The 16,712-nt window shown below is 51.8% G+C and overlaps 1 protein-coding gene across 1 annotated transcript; it reads right to left on the minus strand.

The window, feature by feature from the left end:
• Window positions 1–2,847: 2,847 nt before the first annotated feature.
• On the minus strand, window positions 2,848–4,593 carry LOC123142462 (uncharacterized). Its single transcript, XM_044561366.1, has one exon. The coding sequence runs from the start codon at window positions 4,576–4,578 to the stop codon at window positions 2,848–2,850; it is 1,731 nt and encodes a 576-aa protein (XP_044417301.1). The 5' UTR covers window positions 4,579–4,593.
• Window positions 4,594–16,712: the final 12,119 nt, after the last annotated feature.

Here is a 16,712-nt window from a genome sequence, read left to right on the forward strand (position 1 = left end):
ATCATAATGAACTTCCGCTTCATGCACATCCAAGGAGGAAGGTTATACATACATAGAGTCACGGGCCAGGTGCTGTGATTGCTGCTCTGCTCCCCGAAAGGATTAATGCCATCCGCGCTTAAACCAAACCATACGTTCCTTGGGTCAGCTGCAAACTCAGCCCAGTACTTTCTCTCGATTTTTCTCCACTGCGACCCGTCAGCGGGTGCTCTCAACTTCCCGTCTTTCTTACGGTCCTCACTGTGCCATCGCATCAACTTGGCATGCTCTTCGTTTCTGAACAGACGTTTCAACCGTGGTATTATAGGAGCATACCACATCACCTTCGCAGGAACCCTCTTCCTGGGGGGCTCGCCGTCAACATCACCAGGGTCATCTCGTCTGATCTTATACCGCAATGCACCGCATACCGGGCATGCGTTCAGATCCTTGTACGCACCGCGGTAGAGGATGCAGTCATTAGGGCATGCATGTATCTTCTGCACCTCCAATCCTAGAGGGCATACGACCTTCTTTGCTGCGTATGTACTGTCGGGCAATTCGTTATCCTTTGGAAGCTTCTTCTTCAATATTTTCAATAGCTTCTCAAATCCTTTGTCAGGCACAGCATTCTCTGCCTTCCACTGCAGCAATTCCAGTACGGTACCGAGCTTTGTGTTGCCATCTTCGCAATTGGGGTACAACCCTTTTTTGTGATCCTCTAACATGCGATCGAACTTCAGCTTCTCCTTTTGACTTTCGCATTGCGTCCTTGCATCGACAATGACCCGGCGGAGATCATCATCATCGGGCACTGGTTCCTCTTGATCTTCAGCAGCTTCCCCCGTTGCAGCATCATTGGGCACATCGTCTGGTTCCTCTTGATCTTCAGCAGCTTCCCCCGTTGCAGCATCACCGTATTCAGGGGGCACATAGTTGTCATCGTCCTCTTCTTCTTCGCCGTCTTCCATCATAACCCCTATTTCTCCGTGCCTCGTCCAAACATTATAGTGTGGCATGAAACCCTTGTAAAGCAGGTGGGTGTGAAGGATTTTCCGGTCAGAGTAAGACTTCGTATTCCCACATTTAGGGCATGGACAACACATAAAACCATTCTGCTTGTTTGCCTCAGCCACTTCGAGAAAATCATGCACGCCCTTAATGTACTCGGAGGTGTGTCTGTCACCGTACATCCATTGCCGGTTCATCTGCGTGCATTATATATAATTAAGTGTGTCAAAAACCATTACAGAACATCATGAATAGATAATTAAGTGACCAAATTAATAGAAGTTCATCATCACATTAAAACCAAAGTACATACATAGTACTCATCTAACAACATATAGCTCTCCAGAGCATCTAATTAATTAAACCATACATTGAAACTATGTAAAACATTTCAATGCGAAAACAAATGCGATCATAATCGCAACCAAGGTAACAATTGATCCAACGGCATAATGATACCAAGCCTCGGTATGAATGGCATATTTTCTAATCTTTCTAATCTTCAAGCGCATTGCATCCATCTTGATCTTGTGATCATCGACGACATCCGCAACATGCAACTCCAATATCATCTTCTCCTCCTCAATTTTTTTATTTTTCCTTCAAGAAATTGTTTTCTTCTTCAACTAAATTTAACCTCTCGACAATAGGGTCGGTTGGAATTTCCGGTTCACATACCTCCTAGATAAATAAAATCTATGTCACGTTGGTCGGCATAATTTTCATAAACAATAAATGAACCAATAGTTATAAAGATAATATATACCACATCCGAATCATAGACAGGACGAGGGCCGACGGGGGCGGATACCAAAACCATCGCACTATATAATAACAAGCAATAAAATAGTAAGAAAATTAGACAAGTATCTATCTAAAGTAAGAATTTTTTCTTTCAGAAAGAAGATAAGAACAAGAGGCTCACCACGGTGGTGCCGGCGACGAGATCGGCGCGGGCGATCGACGGCGGTGAAGACGGGAATGGGACGTGACGGGCCGCTAAACCTAGACAAATCTCGAGGAAAATGGAGCTTTGAGGTCGAGCTTCGAGAGGAGAAAGCTTAACTAGTATGGCTCGGGCATTTCATCGAACACCTCATGTGCATAGGAGGTGAGCTAGAGCACCACAAAGTCCTCCCCTCGCCGGCCAGAGAAAAACAGAGCACTGGAGTGCCCTGCTTGCGGGCGAGGGGTATATATAGGCACCTCATTGGTCCCGGTTCGTGGCATGAACCGGGACTAAAGGGCAGCCTGTGGTCCCGGTTCAAGCCACCAACCGGGACCAATGGTGGTGGGCCAGGAGCGAGGCCCATTGGTCCCGGTTCGTCCCACCAATCGGGACCAAAGGGGCCAGACGAACCGGGACCAATACCCCCACGAGGCCCGGCAGGCCCCTGGCCTCACGAACCGGGGCCAGTGCCCCCATTGGTCCCGGTTCTGGACTGAACCGGGACTAATGGGCTGACCCGGCTTGAACCAAAGCCCTCTTTTCTACTAGTGATTGGTGCCTCCTTCCTCCCCCATGAGGCCGTTGCGGACGAGTCACTTCCCTCCTGATCGCCTAGGCAGGGGCAATGACGCTGCCGCGGGTGGACGAGGCCAGGGCGGTCAGAGGCATGAGGGCGCCAGGCGGGTAGCAGGGAAGAGAATTTGTTAAATCTCAGTCGACTGAAACTTAAACAAGCCTTAGCCGATGTTATATTCGTGAGATCTTATGTGAAGATCCATACAATTTTTTAATTTTAGCTTTTGTTTTCATTTTTTACATTCCATACCATTTGACTTAGATTTGCTCAAGTCTCGGCCAATTGAGACCTGGCCACGTAAAACCGTCCGTGAGTCTAGCAGCTCCTGTGTTTACCGGTGTTGACTCGGCTCCTGCGGCCGCTGCTCAACCGCGCAACCACCGTCGGATGAGTCCTGGACGGCCACGGCATCCCTGAACTTGGCGTAGATGTCTCCCTTGTAGAAGCTCCACGTCCTCCACACCAGCACCAGCGACACGAGCGCGCCGCCCACGGTGACGGCCGTTACGATGAGGAACGACTCCCTGAAGCAACGCACGCCCATGCACGTCCTGCTCTCGCCGTCCCCGCGCTGCCTCGCCGCCTCCGCGTCGTAGAGCCGCCCGGCGACGCACACGTTGAGCAGGTAGGCGCCCACGGGGCTGGCCGCGGCGCCCAGGTTGTAGAGCGTGGCGTAGTACCTCAGCCCGAACACCTCGGAGATGATGGCGTAGATGAGCGGCCACTGCGCGCCGAAGCAGAAGCCGACGATCATGGAGGCGGCGTAGAGCGACCACGGCACGGCGAGGGCGATCAGTAGGTGGCCGGCGCAGGAGAGGAGGAGCACCAGCGTGAGCGCGAGCGGCCGCGGGACGCCGTACCGCGCCAGCAGGGCCTCGGACGCGAACCCGGCCGTGACCCGTCCGGCATAGTTCCAGACGCTGACGAGGGAGACCAAGGTGTTGATGCTCTGTGCCGGGTACCCCAGCGACTGCCCGATCTGGCCTATGTTGTCGATCGCCGTCAGCGTCCCGCCCACGCCGCAGATGGTGGCCAGGAACAGCACCAGCATGTCCACGCTCACTAGCGCCTGAGGGATGGAGTAGTCCTCCCCGTGCGCCGGCGGGTTGAACATGTGCTTCAAGCAAGAGCCGAGGCAAGAAGAAGACGACGGCGACGTCGGCGGCGGATGCTCTACCACTTGCACGACTTGAGCGGTTGGCTTCTCGGCGGTCACCCATGTCGATGTCGATGTCGATGTCGGGGGCTCCGGCGGAGGCTCTTGCTGGAGCTCTCTTTTGTAGAGCCAGTAGTAGTAGTAGTACACCTGCCGGACGACGACGGAGAGCAGGGGAAGGATGAGGAGAATGAGCAGCGCGGTGGCCGACGCGGCGTAGGCAGCGTGCGAGAAGCTGCTCTGCTTCTGGACGACGATCATCACGAGTATGTAGGAGGCGAGGGCGACGGAGATGTAGAGGAAGCAGAAGAAAGCGCCATCGTCGTTAGCGCCGGCGCTTCGTCTAGGCGGCGGCGGCTTCACGCGAACGACGGGGAGGAAGACGACGGATACGGCTGCGGGGAGCCAGGCGATGAGCAGCAGGATGGACTTGGAGTCGTCCCCGCCGTAGATGGCGAGGTAGAGCTGCGTGAAGATGGTGCCGCTGAGGCCGACGTAGCCTTTGAGCAGGCCCAGCACGACCCCGCGGCCACTCCCTGGAAAGCTCTTGACGCAGGTGATGAGCGCGCCGGTGCCGGCGAAGGACTGCGATTTGGCCCCAGCGCAGACGTAGGTGCACATGAGCCAGAGCGGCGGGCGCAAGGTCCGGCCGGCGACGGCGAGGTAGACCATGAGGTAGCCGGCGAGGTTCATGGCCGCGCCGACGGCGAGCACGGCCGAGGGCGGCGCGGCCTCGTTGAGGAGCCCGGCGACGACGCCGACGTTGCTGCCGAGGTCCTTGAAGAAGGCGAGCGTGTTGAGCGTGCGCTGGTCGTAGCCCAGCGACGACTTGAGCGCCGTGGAGTAGATGCCGAAGGCGTAGGTCGCCCCCGACGCGGACAGGATGAGCAGGCACGCGAGCGCCATGAACCACCGCCCCGCCACCACCTGCCGGGCGAACCGCAGTGTCACCACCTCCGACTCCGGCACGTCCGCGCCGCCGCCGGACGCCATAACCATAGTTAATATTGGCGCCAAGAAGATCCTCCTCCGCACGTACGGTCGCAGTAGAGTTGGTGCGTATGATTCACATGAAATGTGTTGGTCGTTTGGTTATGATTCTTCCATGATTGATACTACTCATTACTGAAATTTTCATGTACGCCGGGTGTAATGCTCTTCACCGAGTGCTAAAACACGGACACTCGGCAAAGCAAGGTTTGCCGAGTGTCACTCTTGGCAAACCCACCGTCACGGCAAACTGACATCTTTGCCGTCACTGCCTCACGGCAAAGAGGCACCGCACGGCAAAGTTGCAGACGCCGAGAGCAGCTCACGGCAAATAGGAGCCACGTGGCATGCTCGTCCGCAACAGACGGCTCCGTCAGTTACTGCGTACTTTGCCGAGCGTCACCCTCGGCAAAGCATATGCAACATCCTTTTTTTGTGTGTGTATTCTTTCTAACTGACGTGTGGTCCCACTGGTCACATTTATCAGTAAAAGTTTTAAATAACTTGCTAAATATTTTTGAAAAAAATGACGATATCTTTGCCGAGAGCTGCTCTCGGCAATCCTTCTGACCAGCGTGGCCCACATGGGGGCTGACACTTTACATAGCTTTGCCGAGAGCTATGCTCGGCAATGGCCTTCTTTTCCGAGAGCTGCTCTCGGAAAAGTTGTGGCACAACAGTAGTGTCCCAGACGACCATGTTTCCGAGAGGTGCTCTCGGTAGTATATCGTGTTCCGAGTGTTGCTCTCGGAAATCTTTCCCATCCATTCTGCTGTCAAGCTATTTCTTTTCTGATCCCAGCAGATAAAAACAACTGCAGTGCAATTTGATCATATATAGGCATAATTTGATCTAGTCCACACATATATAGGCATAATTTGATCATATATAGGCATAATTTGATCTAGTCCACACATATATAGGCATAGTTAGGGATAGTCCACATGACGAAAGTCGAATGTATTATCCTAGTCGACGTCACACACAAGTCGCAAATTCATACATATTGTCACTACTTGCAAAACACGTGCACGTCACAATAGAAGTACACTTGTTCATATATAGATCATCTTGAGGAGGAGAGGTCATTGGGTTAACATTCCGGAGGAGGAGGAGGGGCATCACTTGCACTGCTTCGAGATTGCATAAGAACCTATAAGATGAGAGTCACGTGAGGGTGGTTCGTCCATATATAATGAATCTTCTACTCTAGTTTAGATAATGTTCTACCTGTAGTTGATCCTCAAGCAGCTTCAACCTCTTGTTCGTGTCTTCCCGTTCCTTTTCTCTGGACTCCTGCTCAGCCTGCCGCCTTTGCTCCTCTTCAACAGTCCGTTGCGTCATTAAATCCTGTAACATGGCATTAGGCTCATGTAGGTTGGAACGGTGCTATTTCGAGGCAAGGACATAAATGAAAGGTTAGGATGCTAACCTTGAGACGCGCTATCTCACGTGATGCGGCGGTTGGGCGACTCCGTATGGACGGAGTTGAGCTGGTGCTCGACGCGCGTATCTCGTGCAGCTTGCGATGCGAGGAGGTGGCGATCGCCCCGTTGCAAAGGAGGTGGCGGCCATGGCCCTTCCCCTCGCCAGCAATGATGAGAAGCTCGGGATCAAGGGGCTTGGACGTAGGTTCGGCTTCCTGCCCGTGCACCTCCTGGAAGACCTCTTTGAAGGTCCCCCACTTCTCCTCCGCCGACTCGCTGCAGAACTCGGAGCCATCCTTCCCCTTATGGCCTTCTCTCCAGGGTTCCAGGATGTGGACCGGGTGACCAGCCTTCGCCTCCTGCAAAATTAACCATCAAGTTGATTGAACCAAGATGCACCGTGCGAAAAAGTTAACATCTTAATCCACACACCATGTGTTGCTTGAGAGCGGTTAGGTTCCGGCTCCCCTGGACATGAGCCGGGCCTGGCATTTTGGCTCGTTCATTTCCCTTCTCCACATGCTACGCCTGCCATGCTGGGTCACACCACATGTCAACCAGGGCCTCCCAACAATCCTCCTTCATCCAGGGTTCCTTCACCTAGTCAGACAAAATCGAATAATTGAGGAACAAGAGGGATGAATCAAAGTACTAGCAACCGATGTAGTCACTTACCACTGACAGGTATTCTTGTCGCGACAAGTTGGTCTGGCAAGTAGTCTTCCTTGTCATCTTCTCTCCCTTCTCATCGACCGGCCGACACTGCATCACGGCTTTGTACCGCAGCGTGTGCTTGGTGTCAGAGAGTATCTTTCGGGTAGATTTCACGATGCCTTTGATCGCCTTCTGCTTCTCACCATCCATGCAAGAAAATGTTTGCTACAAGAAAGCATATGGCATCTTCTCACCATCCACGCAAGCAAGGATTTGGATATGGAAAAATGCAGTGGTCGGAGGAAAGATAGTTACAAAAAAAGCATTGATGACCCGAGTGGCCATGGTGACATCGTGCTCATCCTTGTTGTGTAGATAATGCTCCCAGGTTAAACCTGGCGACGGCGGATCATCATCACCTGACTTGGACAATCCAGCGAAGTGCTTCCTCAAGAGGGAGCCGATGACGTGGTTCGGCGGGCGTGCCCCCTTAGGTTGTGTCGGGATAAATTCCCACTGACTGCATGATATAAAAGACAAGCATATTTGAGTGTCAAAGCTGTGGCATCCAAAATATGATGGAAATGAAATGCTTGCTTACCCCTCTCCTGTCGGGCAAATGACAGGACGGTTGCTGGCAGCAGTTGGTTCCGGGACCTTCCCTGGACCACGCCCGGATTTCTTCCTCTTGGAAATGTTGCTCGAGGTAGACCCCGAGCCGTCCGAGGCCTCCATGTCGCCCGACTCGGTAGCGAGCGGATCTGGTCCATCTAAGTCCACTCCGACATCGCCATCCGATGATGACTCGTCGTCGGGAGTGGACTGGTGGGAGGCGGACGACTCGGTCCTACCAATCGGGACTCTCCGGTACTTACTAGTGCCCCCATCAGAATCTGAAAAACAAAATAAATATGGTGAATATTAACCACACTACTTCAATAGGCATCAAACTTTTTTTTCGATCAAAGAAGGGTTTTCCCCTTCCGATTTTCATTAAAGAAAACCAAGCCAACAGGTATTCACTTTGTTGATTAGTTTACATATCTATGTTAGGGACGATGACTAGTTCGATGCTTGGTTTCATTTCAATATAAAAGTGGAGCCGGCCTATATGTCCAAACTAAAAAAATCGTAAGTTATGTGAAAGAAGAGTATAAGCACAACCAAAATGGTAAATAAAAAGTATTGAAGCATACTCCATGGTTTATTCAAGCTTCATTTTAACTGGATGTAATATATGCCAACAAGCATAATTCATATATGATTCAATATACAGAGACGAGAGAGGGAGGAGGGGCCGGTTTTGTACTAACCCGAGGGCATCTCCAGCTGCCGCGCTACCCGAGGAGCTCCGCTGTGACGGCCGTCCTCTCGCTGCATCGAAGAACCGCCGCGCCGGCCGCCGGCCATGAAGCTTGGTGGTGGTGGAGGAGGGGTGGCGGTGGCTGCAGTTGGGGGCGGTGGAGGAGGGGTGGCGGCGGCGATTTTGGCGGCGGCGGTGGCGCGGGGAACAGAGAGGGGGCGGTGGCTGCAGTTGGGGGCCGTGGAGGAGGGGTGGCGGCGGCTGCAGTTGGTGGTGGTGGAGGAGGGGCGGCGGTGGCTGCAGTTGGGGGCGGAGGAGGAGGGGTGGCGGCGGCAGTTGGTGGTGGTTGAGGGTGGCGGTGGCGATTTCGGCGGCGGCGGCGGTGGTGGTGCGGGGAAGAGAAGAATGAAGATAGAAAGAAAGGGGAACGGTTAAGATCTAGGTTACATGCTTTACCGAGAGCAGCTCTCGGAAAAAGCGGCCATTACCGAGAGCCAATAAGCGACCCTCGGTAACAACTGCTCTAATTTTTTGCTTTCCTTCTCTTTGTGTTTTCGTTTGGGAGTATCTTTTTTGTATCTGATATTTCATATGTTTTTACGACCAAAATTTGAAAATGCCATGACTTTTGATGAATTTTTTCGATAAAAGACTTTTGATGCACTCATAGATATATATATGCTTTTTGGGTTAGATTTGTTCAAAACTCAACTTTAAAGAGTGTAAAGTAAAAAAACATGAGCAGTAGCAGTTGTTGACCGTGGACTTCTTCATTGTTGACGTCGTCGTTCTCTTGTCGTGGTGGAGAAGGAGGTTGATGAGGTTCATCTTGGTGTACTTCCTCGTTTTCTTCATCTTGATGTGTCCCACTCGTGGATGCTTCCGTATCAACTCTTCGTTCTCCTTGTCGTGAGGTAGAAGCTTCCACTTGGATACACCCTCTCGGTGCCGAATAATGCCCTAGACCGCCGGGGCCACCGAATGGGTGCTCGATATAGAGACCGCCCGAGGGGGGGAGGGCACCCCTACATGCGTGTGGCCCATGCATATGCATGCAGGGGTGGTGTGCTATTTGAATAAGCAACGCACGTCCTTGACGTGACACGTGCATCACAAACCACACACACGGGCGGGAACGTCGAGGACCGGCTGCGTCCGTCCCCGAGACAGAATCTTCGATGGGTGATCCCGTGACAGAACGAGCCTAGACTTGGTCTGTCAACTCGCGATGACGTGCACTAACACGGAGAAGCAGTTATTCACCGTGGACTACACCCTCTCGGTGCCGAATAACGCCCTACACCGCCGGGGCCACCAGATGGGTGCTCGATATGGATACCGCCCGAGAGGGGGGAGGGCACCCCTACATGCACGTGGCCCATGCATATGCATGCAGGGGTGGTGTGCTATTTGAATAAGCAACACACGTCCTTGACGTGGCACGTGCCTCACAAACAACACACACGGGCGGGAACGTCGAGGACCGGCTGCGTTCGTCCCCGAGACAGAGTCTTCGGTGGGCGATCCCATGACAGAACGGGCCTAGACTTGGTCTGTCATCTCACGATGACATGCACTAACACGAAGAAGCAGTTATTCCCCGTGGCCTACCCCCTCTAGGTGCCGAACAACGCCCTAGACCGCCGGGGCCACCGGAGGGGTGCCGGTCTCTAGAACAGGACGAGGCCCATCCGAAGAAGAAAACACTAGACGGTAATTATGATGTGCTAAGGTTGTTTGCCAAGCATGAAAGAAAACAACAAAAAAAAGTATAATACATATTATCGAGAATGGACAAGAAGGAAAGATATCTATGTTACATGCTTTACCGAGCGCAACTCTCGGAAAAGGTGGCCATTACCGAGAGCCGAGAATCGACCCTCGGTAACCAGTGCTCTAATTTTTTTCCCTTCTCTTTTTGTCTTTGTTTTGCACTATCTTTTTTGTATCTCATATTTCATATGCTTTTACGACCAAAGTTTATAAATTCCATGACTTTTGATGAATTATTTCAAAACTCAACTTTAAAGAGTGTAAAGTAATAAACATGAGAAGAAGCAGTTGTTGACCGTGGCCTACCCCCTCTCTCGGTGCCGGTCAACTTTCTAGACCGGCACCGAGAGAGAACTTTAAAGAGTGTAAAGTAATAAACATGAGCAGAAGCAGTTGTTGACCGTGGCCTACCCCCTCTCTCGGTGCCGGTCAACTTCCTAGACCGCCGGGGCCACCGGATAGCCCATGCATATACATGCGATGGCCTTCTTTGAGAGCACAAGAAGTTTCGAGGCCAACGGAGCAACAGGGCCCGCACTTCCTGCACAAACCGGACACATTCCCTCTCGATACCCATGGACTATCTCGAAGAACGGGCCTAGACTTGGTCTGTCATCTCGCGATGACATGCACTAACACGGAGAAGCAGTTATACACCGTGGACTACACCCTCTCGGTGCCGAATAATGCCCTAGACCGCCGGGGCCACCGGATGGGTGCTCGATATAGAGACCGCCCGATGGGGGGGAGGGCACCCCTACATGCGTGTGGCCCATGCATATGCATGCAGGGGTGGTGTGCTATTTGAATAAGCAACACACGTCCTTGACGTGACACGTGCCTCACAAACCACACACACGGGCGAGAACGTCGAGGACCGGCTGCGTCCGTCCCCGAGACAGAATCTTCGGTGGGTGATCCCGTGACAGAAGGAGCCTAGACTTGGTCTGTCAACTCGCGATGACATGCACTAATACGGAGAAGCAGTTATTCACCGTGGACTACACCCTCTCGGTGCCGAATAACGCCCTAGACCGCCGGGGCCACCGGATGGGTGCTCGATATGGAGACCGCCCGAAGGGGGGAGGGCACCCCTACATGCGCGTGGCCCATGCATATGCATGCAGGGGTGGTGTGCTATTTGAATAAGCAACGCACGTCCTTGACGTGGCACGTGCCTCACAAACCACACACACGGGCGGGAACGTCGAGGACCGGCTGCGTTCGTCCCCGAGACAGAGTCGTCGGTGGGCGATCCCGTGACAGAACGGGCATAGACTTGGTCTGTCATCTCGCGATGACATGCACTAACACGAAGAAGTAGTTATTCCCCGTGGCCTACCCCCTCTAGGTGCCGAGCAACGGCCTAGACCGCCGGGGCCACCGGAGGGGTGCCGGTCTCTAGAACATGACGAGGCCCATCCGAAGAAGAAAACACAAGACGGTAATTATGATGTGCTAAGGTTGTTTGCCAAGCATGAAAGAAAAGAACAACAAAAAAGTATAATACATATTATCGAGAATGAAAAAGAAGGAAAGATATCTAGGTTAGATGCTTTACCGAGAGCAACTCTCGGAAAAGGTGGCCATTACCGAGAGCCGAGAATCGACCCTCGATAACCACTGCTCTAATTTTTTTTCCTTCTCTTTTTGTCTTTGTTTTGCACTATCTTTTTTGTATCTCATATTTCATATGATTTTACGACCAAAGTTTATAAATTCCATGACTTTTGATGAATTATTTCAAAACTCGACTTTAAAGAGTGTAAAGTAATAAACATGAGCAGAAGCAGTTGTTGACCGTGGCCTACCCCCTCTCTCGGTGCCGGTCAACTTTCTAGACCGGCACCGAGAGAGAACTTTAAAGAGTGTAAAGTAATAAACATGAGAAGAAGCAGTTGTTGACCGTGGCCTACCCCCTCTCTTGGTGCCGGTCAACTTCCTAGACCGCCCGGGCCACCGGATAGCCCATGCATATACATGCGATGGCCTTCTTTGAGAGCACAAGAAGTTTCGAGGCCAACGGAGCAACAGGACCCGCACTTCCTGCACAAACCGGACACATTCCCTCTCGATACCCATAGACTATCTCGAAGAACGGCCCTAGACTTGGTCTCTCATCTTGCGATGACATGCACTAACACGGAGAAGCAGTTATTCACCGTGGACTACACCCTCTTGGTGCCGAATAATGCCATAGACCGCCAGGGCCACCAGATGGGTGCTCGATATAGAGACCGCCCGAGGAGGGGGGGAGGGCACCCCTACATGCGTGTGGCCCATGCATATGCATGCAGGGGTGGTGTGCTATTTGAATAAGCAACGCACGTCCTTGACGTGACATGTGCCTCACAAACCACACACACGGGCGGGAACGTCGAGGACCGGCTGCGTCCGTCCCCGAGACAGAATCTTCGGTGGGTGATCCCGTGACAGAACGAGCCTAGACTTGGTCTGTCAACTCGCGATCACATGCACTAACACGGAGAAGCAGTTATTCGCCATGGACTACACCCTCTCGGTGCCGAATAACGCCCTAGACCGTTGGGGCCACCGGATGGGTGCTCGATATGGAGACCGCCCGAGGGGGGAGGGCACCCCTACATGCGCGTGGCCCATGCATATGCATGCAGGGGTGGTGTGCTATTTGAATAAGCAACGCACGTCCTTGACGTGGCACGTGCCTCACAAACCACACACACGGGCGGGAACGTCGAGGACCGGCTGCGTTCGTCCCCGAGACAGAGTCTTCGGTGGGCAATCCCGTGACAGAACGGGCCTAGACTTGGTCTGTCATCTCGCGATAACATGCACTAACACGAAGAAGCAGTTATTCCCCATGGCCTACCCCCTCTAGGTGCCGAACAACGCCCTAGACCGCCGGGGCCACCGGAGGGGTGCCGGTCTCTAGAACCGGACGAGGCCCATCCGAAGAAGAAAACACAAGAAGGTAATTATGATGTGCTAAGGTTGTTTGCCAAGCATGAAAGAAAACAACAACAAAAAAGTATAATACATATTATCGAGAATGAACAAGAAGGAAAGATATCTAGGTTAGATACTTTACCGAGAGCTATTCTCGGAAAAGGTGGCCATTACCGAGAGCCGAGAATCGACCCTCGGTAACCACTGCTCTAATTTTTTTCCCTTCTCTTTTTGTCTTTGTATTGCACTATCTTTTTTATATCTCATATTTCATATGCTTTTACGACCAAAGTTTATAAATCCCATCACTTTTGATGAATTATTTCAAAACTCAACTTTAAAAAGTGTAAAGTAATAAACATGAGATGAAGCAGTTGTTGACCATGGCCTACCCCCTCTCTCGGTGCCGGTCAACTTTCTAGACCGGCACCGAGAGAGAACTTTAAAGAGTGTAAAGTAATAAACATGAGAAGAAGCAGTTGTTTACCGTGGCCTACCCCCTCTCTCGGTGCCGGTCAACTTCCTAGACCGCCGGGGCCACCGGATAGCCCATGCATAGCCCATGCATATACATGCGATGGCCTTCTTTGAGAGCACAAGAAGTTTCGAGGCCAACGGAGCAACAGGACCCGCACTTCCTGCACAAACCGGACACATTCCCTCTCGATACCCATAGACTATCTGGAAGAACGGCCCTAGACTTGGTCTCTCATCTCGCGATGACATGCACTAACACGGAGAAGCAGTTATTCACCGTGGACTACACCCTCTCGGTGCCGAATAATGCCCTAGACCGCCAGGGCCACGGGATGGGTGCTCGATATAGAGACCGCCCGAGGGGGGAGGGCACCCCTACATGCGTGTGGCCCATGCATATGCATGCAGGGGTGGTGTGTTATTTGAATAAGCAACGCACGTCGTTGACGTGACACGTGCCTTACAAACCACACACACGGGCGGGAACGTTGTGGACCGGCTGCGTCCGTCCCCGAGACAGAATCTTCGGTGGGTGATCCCGTGACAGAACGAGCCTAGACTTGGTCTATCAACTCGCGATGACATGCACTAACACGGAGAAGCAGTTATTCACCGTGGACTACACCCTCTCGGTGCCGAATAACGCCCTAGACCGCCGGGGCCACCGGATGGGTGCTCGGTATGGAGACCGCCTGAGGGGGGGGGAGGGCACCCCTACATGCGCGTGGACCATGTATATGCATGCAGGGGTGGAGTCTATTTGAATAAGCAACGCACGTCCTTGACGTGGCACGTGCCTCACAAACCACACACACGGGCGGGAACGTCGAGGACCGGCTGCATTCGTCCCCAAGACAGAGTCGTCGGTGGGCGATCCCGTGACAGAACGGGCCTAGACTTGGTCCGTCATCTCGAGATGACATGCACTAACACGAAGAAGTAGTTATTCCCCGTGGCCTACCCACTCTAGGTGCCGAACAACGCCCTAGACCGCCGGGGCCATCGGATGCGTGCTCGATATGGAGACCGCCCGAGGGGGGGGGAGGGCACCCCTACATGCACGTGGCCCATGCATATGCATGCAGGGGTGGTGTGCTATTTGAATAAGCAATGCACGTCCTTGACGTGGCACGTGCCTCACAAACCACAACGGGCCAGACTTGGCCTGTCATCTCGCGATGACATGCACTAACACGAAGAAGCAGTTATTCCCCGTGGCCTACCCCCTCTAGGTGCCGAACAACGCCCTAGACCGCCGGGGCCACCGGAGCAACATGACCAGCACTTCCTGCACAAAACGGACACGTTCCGACACCACTAATAAAAAAACACCGGCACCCACCATTAAGAAGAAGGCCTATCACTTTGAATGTTCTCTGCTCGAGACAGGTGAACATTCAAAGTGATAGTCCATCTCCTTAACAAGAGTGTAATGGATACCGAAGCTTACTGCATGTGGACTATCCCACTATTTAAATAGGTTTTGTTGCTTGTCTCTAGGCGAGGTGGGACTAAACTTTGATGGTGCCCTTATCATTACCGAGAGCTACTCTGGGCACCTGCTAATTTACCGAGAGCCTAGAGTCGACCCTCGGTAACCACTTCTCTACCGAGAGTGCTCTCAGCATAACTGCAACAACCAAGTGCCTTCAGCTCCCAGCGCATGCCTCTTTGCCGAGTGCCGCCCTCGGTAAAATTTTGTTCCCAGTTCTGTTCATACTGTTTTTTGCTCGAGTTGGTGCAGCAAAAACATTTATACAATACTCAAACTTGCATTTCAAGTCACACAGGTTAACAACAAACTCACATAAGCATTAATCCATAAATAGTTCACACAAGCTTCATTTCAAATCACAAAGTAGCTCTTTAGTACAAGTGCCTACTTACTAATTAAACAACAAAGTGGTCTGCATGCATGCACCATATGATAAAAAGCAACACCACAATTATGACAAACTGAAAGAGAATTATGAAGTTCTTCAACCCACTGAACCAGCTAAGCCGTGTCTGGCTTGCACCATTGCATAATTCTGTTTTTCTCTTTTGCTTAAGCAAATACTGATTGTAATGATACTCTGCCGTCTCTCTGTTGTTGAATGAGGCGAAGGAATTGCCTTCATAATGAAGTATTTGTTCATTGCATTCCGACCATGAATTGTAGACTCCTGGACATCGTCCTCTGTACACCACATACCACTTCATCTACAAAAGTAAAAGAAATAAGGCACATCATACATAATCAAGATAAGCATTCATCACTCATACAATCAAAAGCATCGCAAGTGGCCATCCTAGTCCATATCAGCAGGTACATAACTATACCACTAAATCAACGTCAAACTATCTAGGTGACTACTCCGAGGTGTAGTCGGTGCAACCAGTGATCGTCGAGTCAGAGCACGTGGGGGCATCCCCCACAGTGGAGGACCAAGCATCGTCGGGAATGATGGTCAGTGGACTCAATGGCTCCTTGCGTGGTGGAGCCTTGCCCTCCTTAGCTGGGGGATTCTTCTTGGCCAGATCCACAAAAAACTTCATTAGGATCAGCTATGGGTTCTTGTCAGACACTCTCGCTGGTGGTGGTATATATGGTGGACACTCTCTCACGGGTATTTCAACTTTCGGTGATGGTTGAGCTGGGTGAGCCCCTCGTGCGTTATCAAGATATAACATGAGGAGCTCACACAGATCAACCGTCATCGCTCAAAAGTTGATTTTTCTTCCTCCAAGAACAACTCTCATCAACACTCTCTCACGTATATACGATGGACACTCTCGCTGGTGGTGGTATATATGGTGGACACTCTCTCATGGGTATTTCAACTTTTGATGATGGTTCAGCTGGGTGAGCCCCTCGCGCGTTATCAAGATATAACATGAGGAGCTCACACAAATCAACCGTCATCGCTCAAAAGTTGATTTTTCTTCCTCCAAGAACAACTCTCATCGACACTATCTCACGTATCTCATCGGTCACATCCACACATAGCATCCATGCATACAACATTATCAACAATTATCTACATTTTTTTTGAAAAAAAAATGTATCTACATGGCATCCATCCATCTATCAATCCATCCATCTATCTATGCACCCATCTATCAATCCATCCATCTATCTATGCATCCATCTATCAATCCATCCATCTATCTATGCATCCATCTATCAATCCATCCATCTATCTATGCATCCATCTATCAATCCATCCATCTATACACACATGGAGAGGAGGAGGGGGGCTCACCGGAGCGAGGAGCTCGGTGTGGTGTGGGGGGCGGCGGTGGAGGGGGCACCGGTTGGTGGAGGGGCGCCGGTCGATGGGGAGCAGAGGAGGAGGGGCGCCTGTCGGTGGGGAGCTGAGAGAAGAAACAACAGGGGGGAAATATGCTTAAGTAGTCGACGTCACATTTGCCGAGTGCTTGTCAGTGCGGCCCTCGGAAAAGAAATCAACTCTAGATCTAGGTTAGACGATTTACCGGGAGCAGCTCTC

Source organism: Triticum aestivum, chromosome 6D (assembly GCF_018294505.1).
Source record: "Triticum aestivum cultivar Chinese Spring chromosome 6D, IWGSC CS RefSeq v2.1, whole genome shotgun sequence".
Taxonomy (NCBI): domain Eukaryota; kingdom Viridiplantae; phylum Streptophyta; class Magnoliopsida; order Poales; family Poaceae; genus Triticum; species Triticum aestivum.

Coding starts and splice junctions, on each gene's coding strand:
- LOC123142462 (XM_044561366.1), bottom strand. CDS start 4,578: ATGGCGCTCGCGTGCCTGCTCATCCTGTCCGCGTCGGGGGCGACCTAC.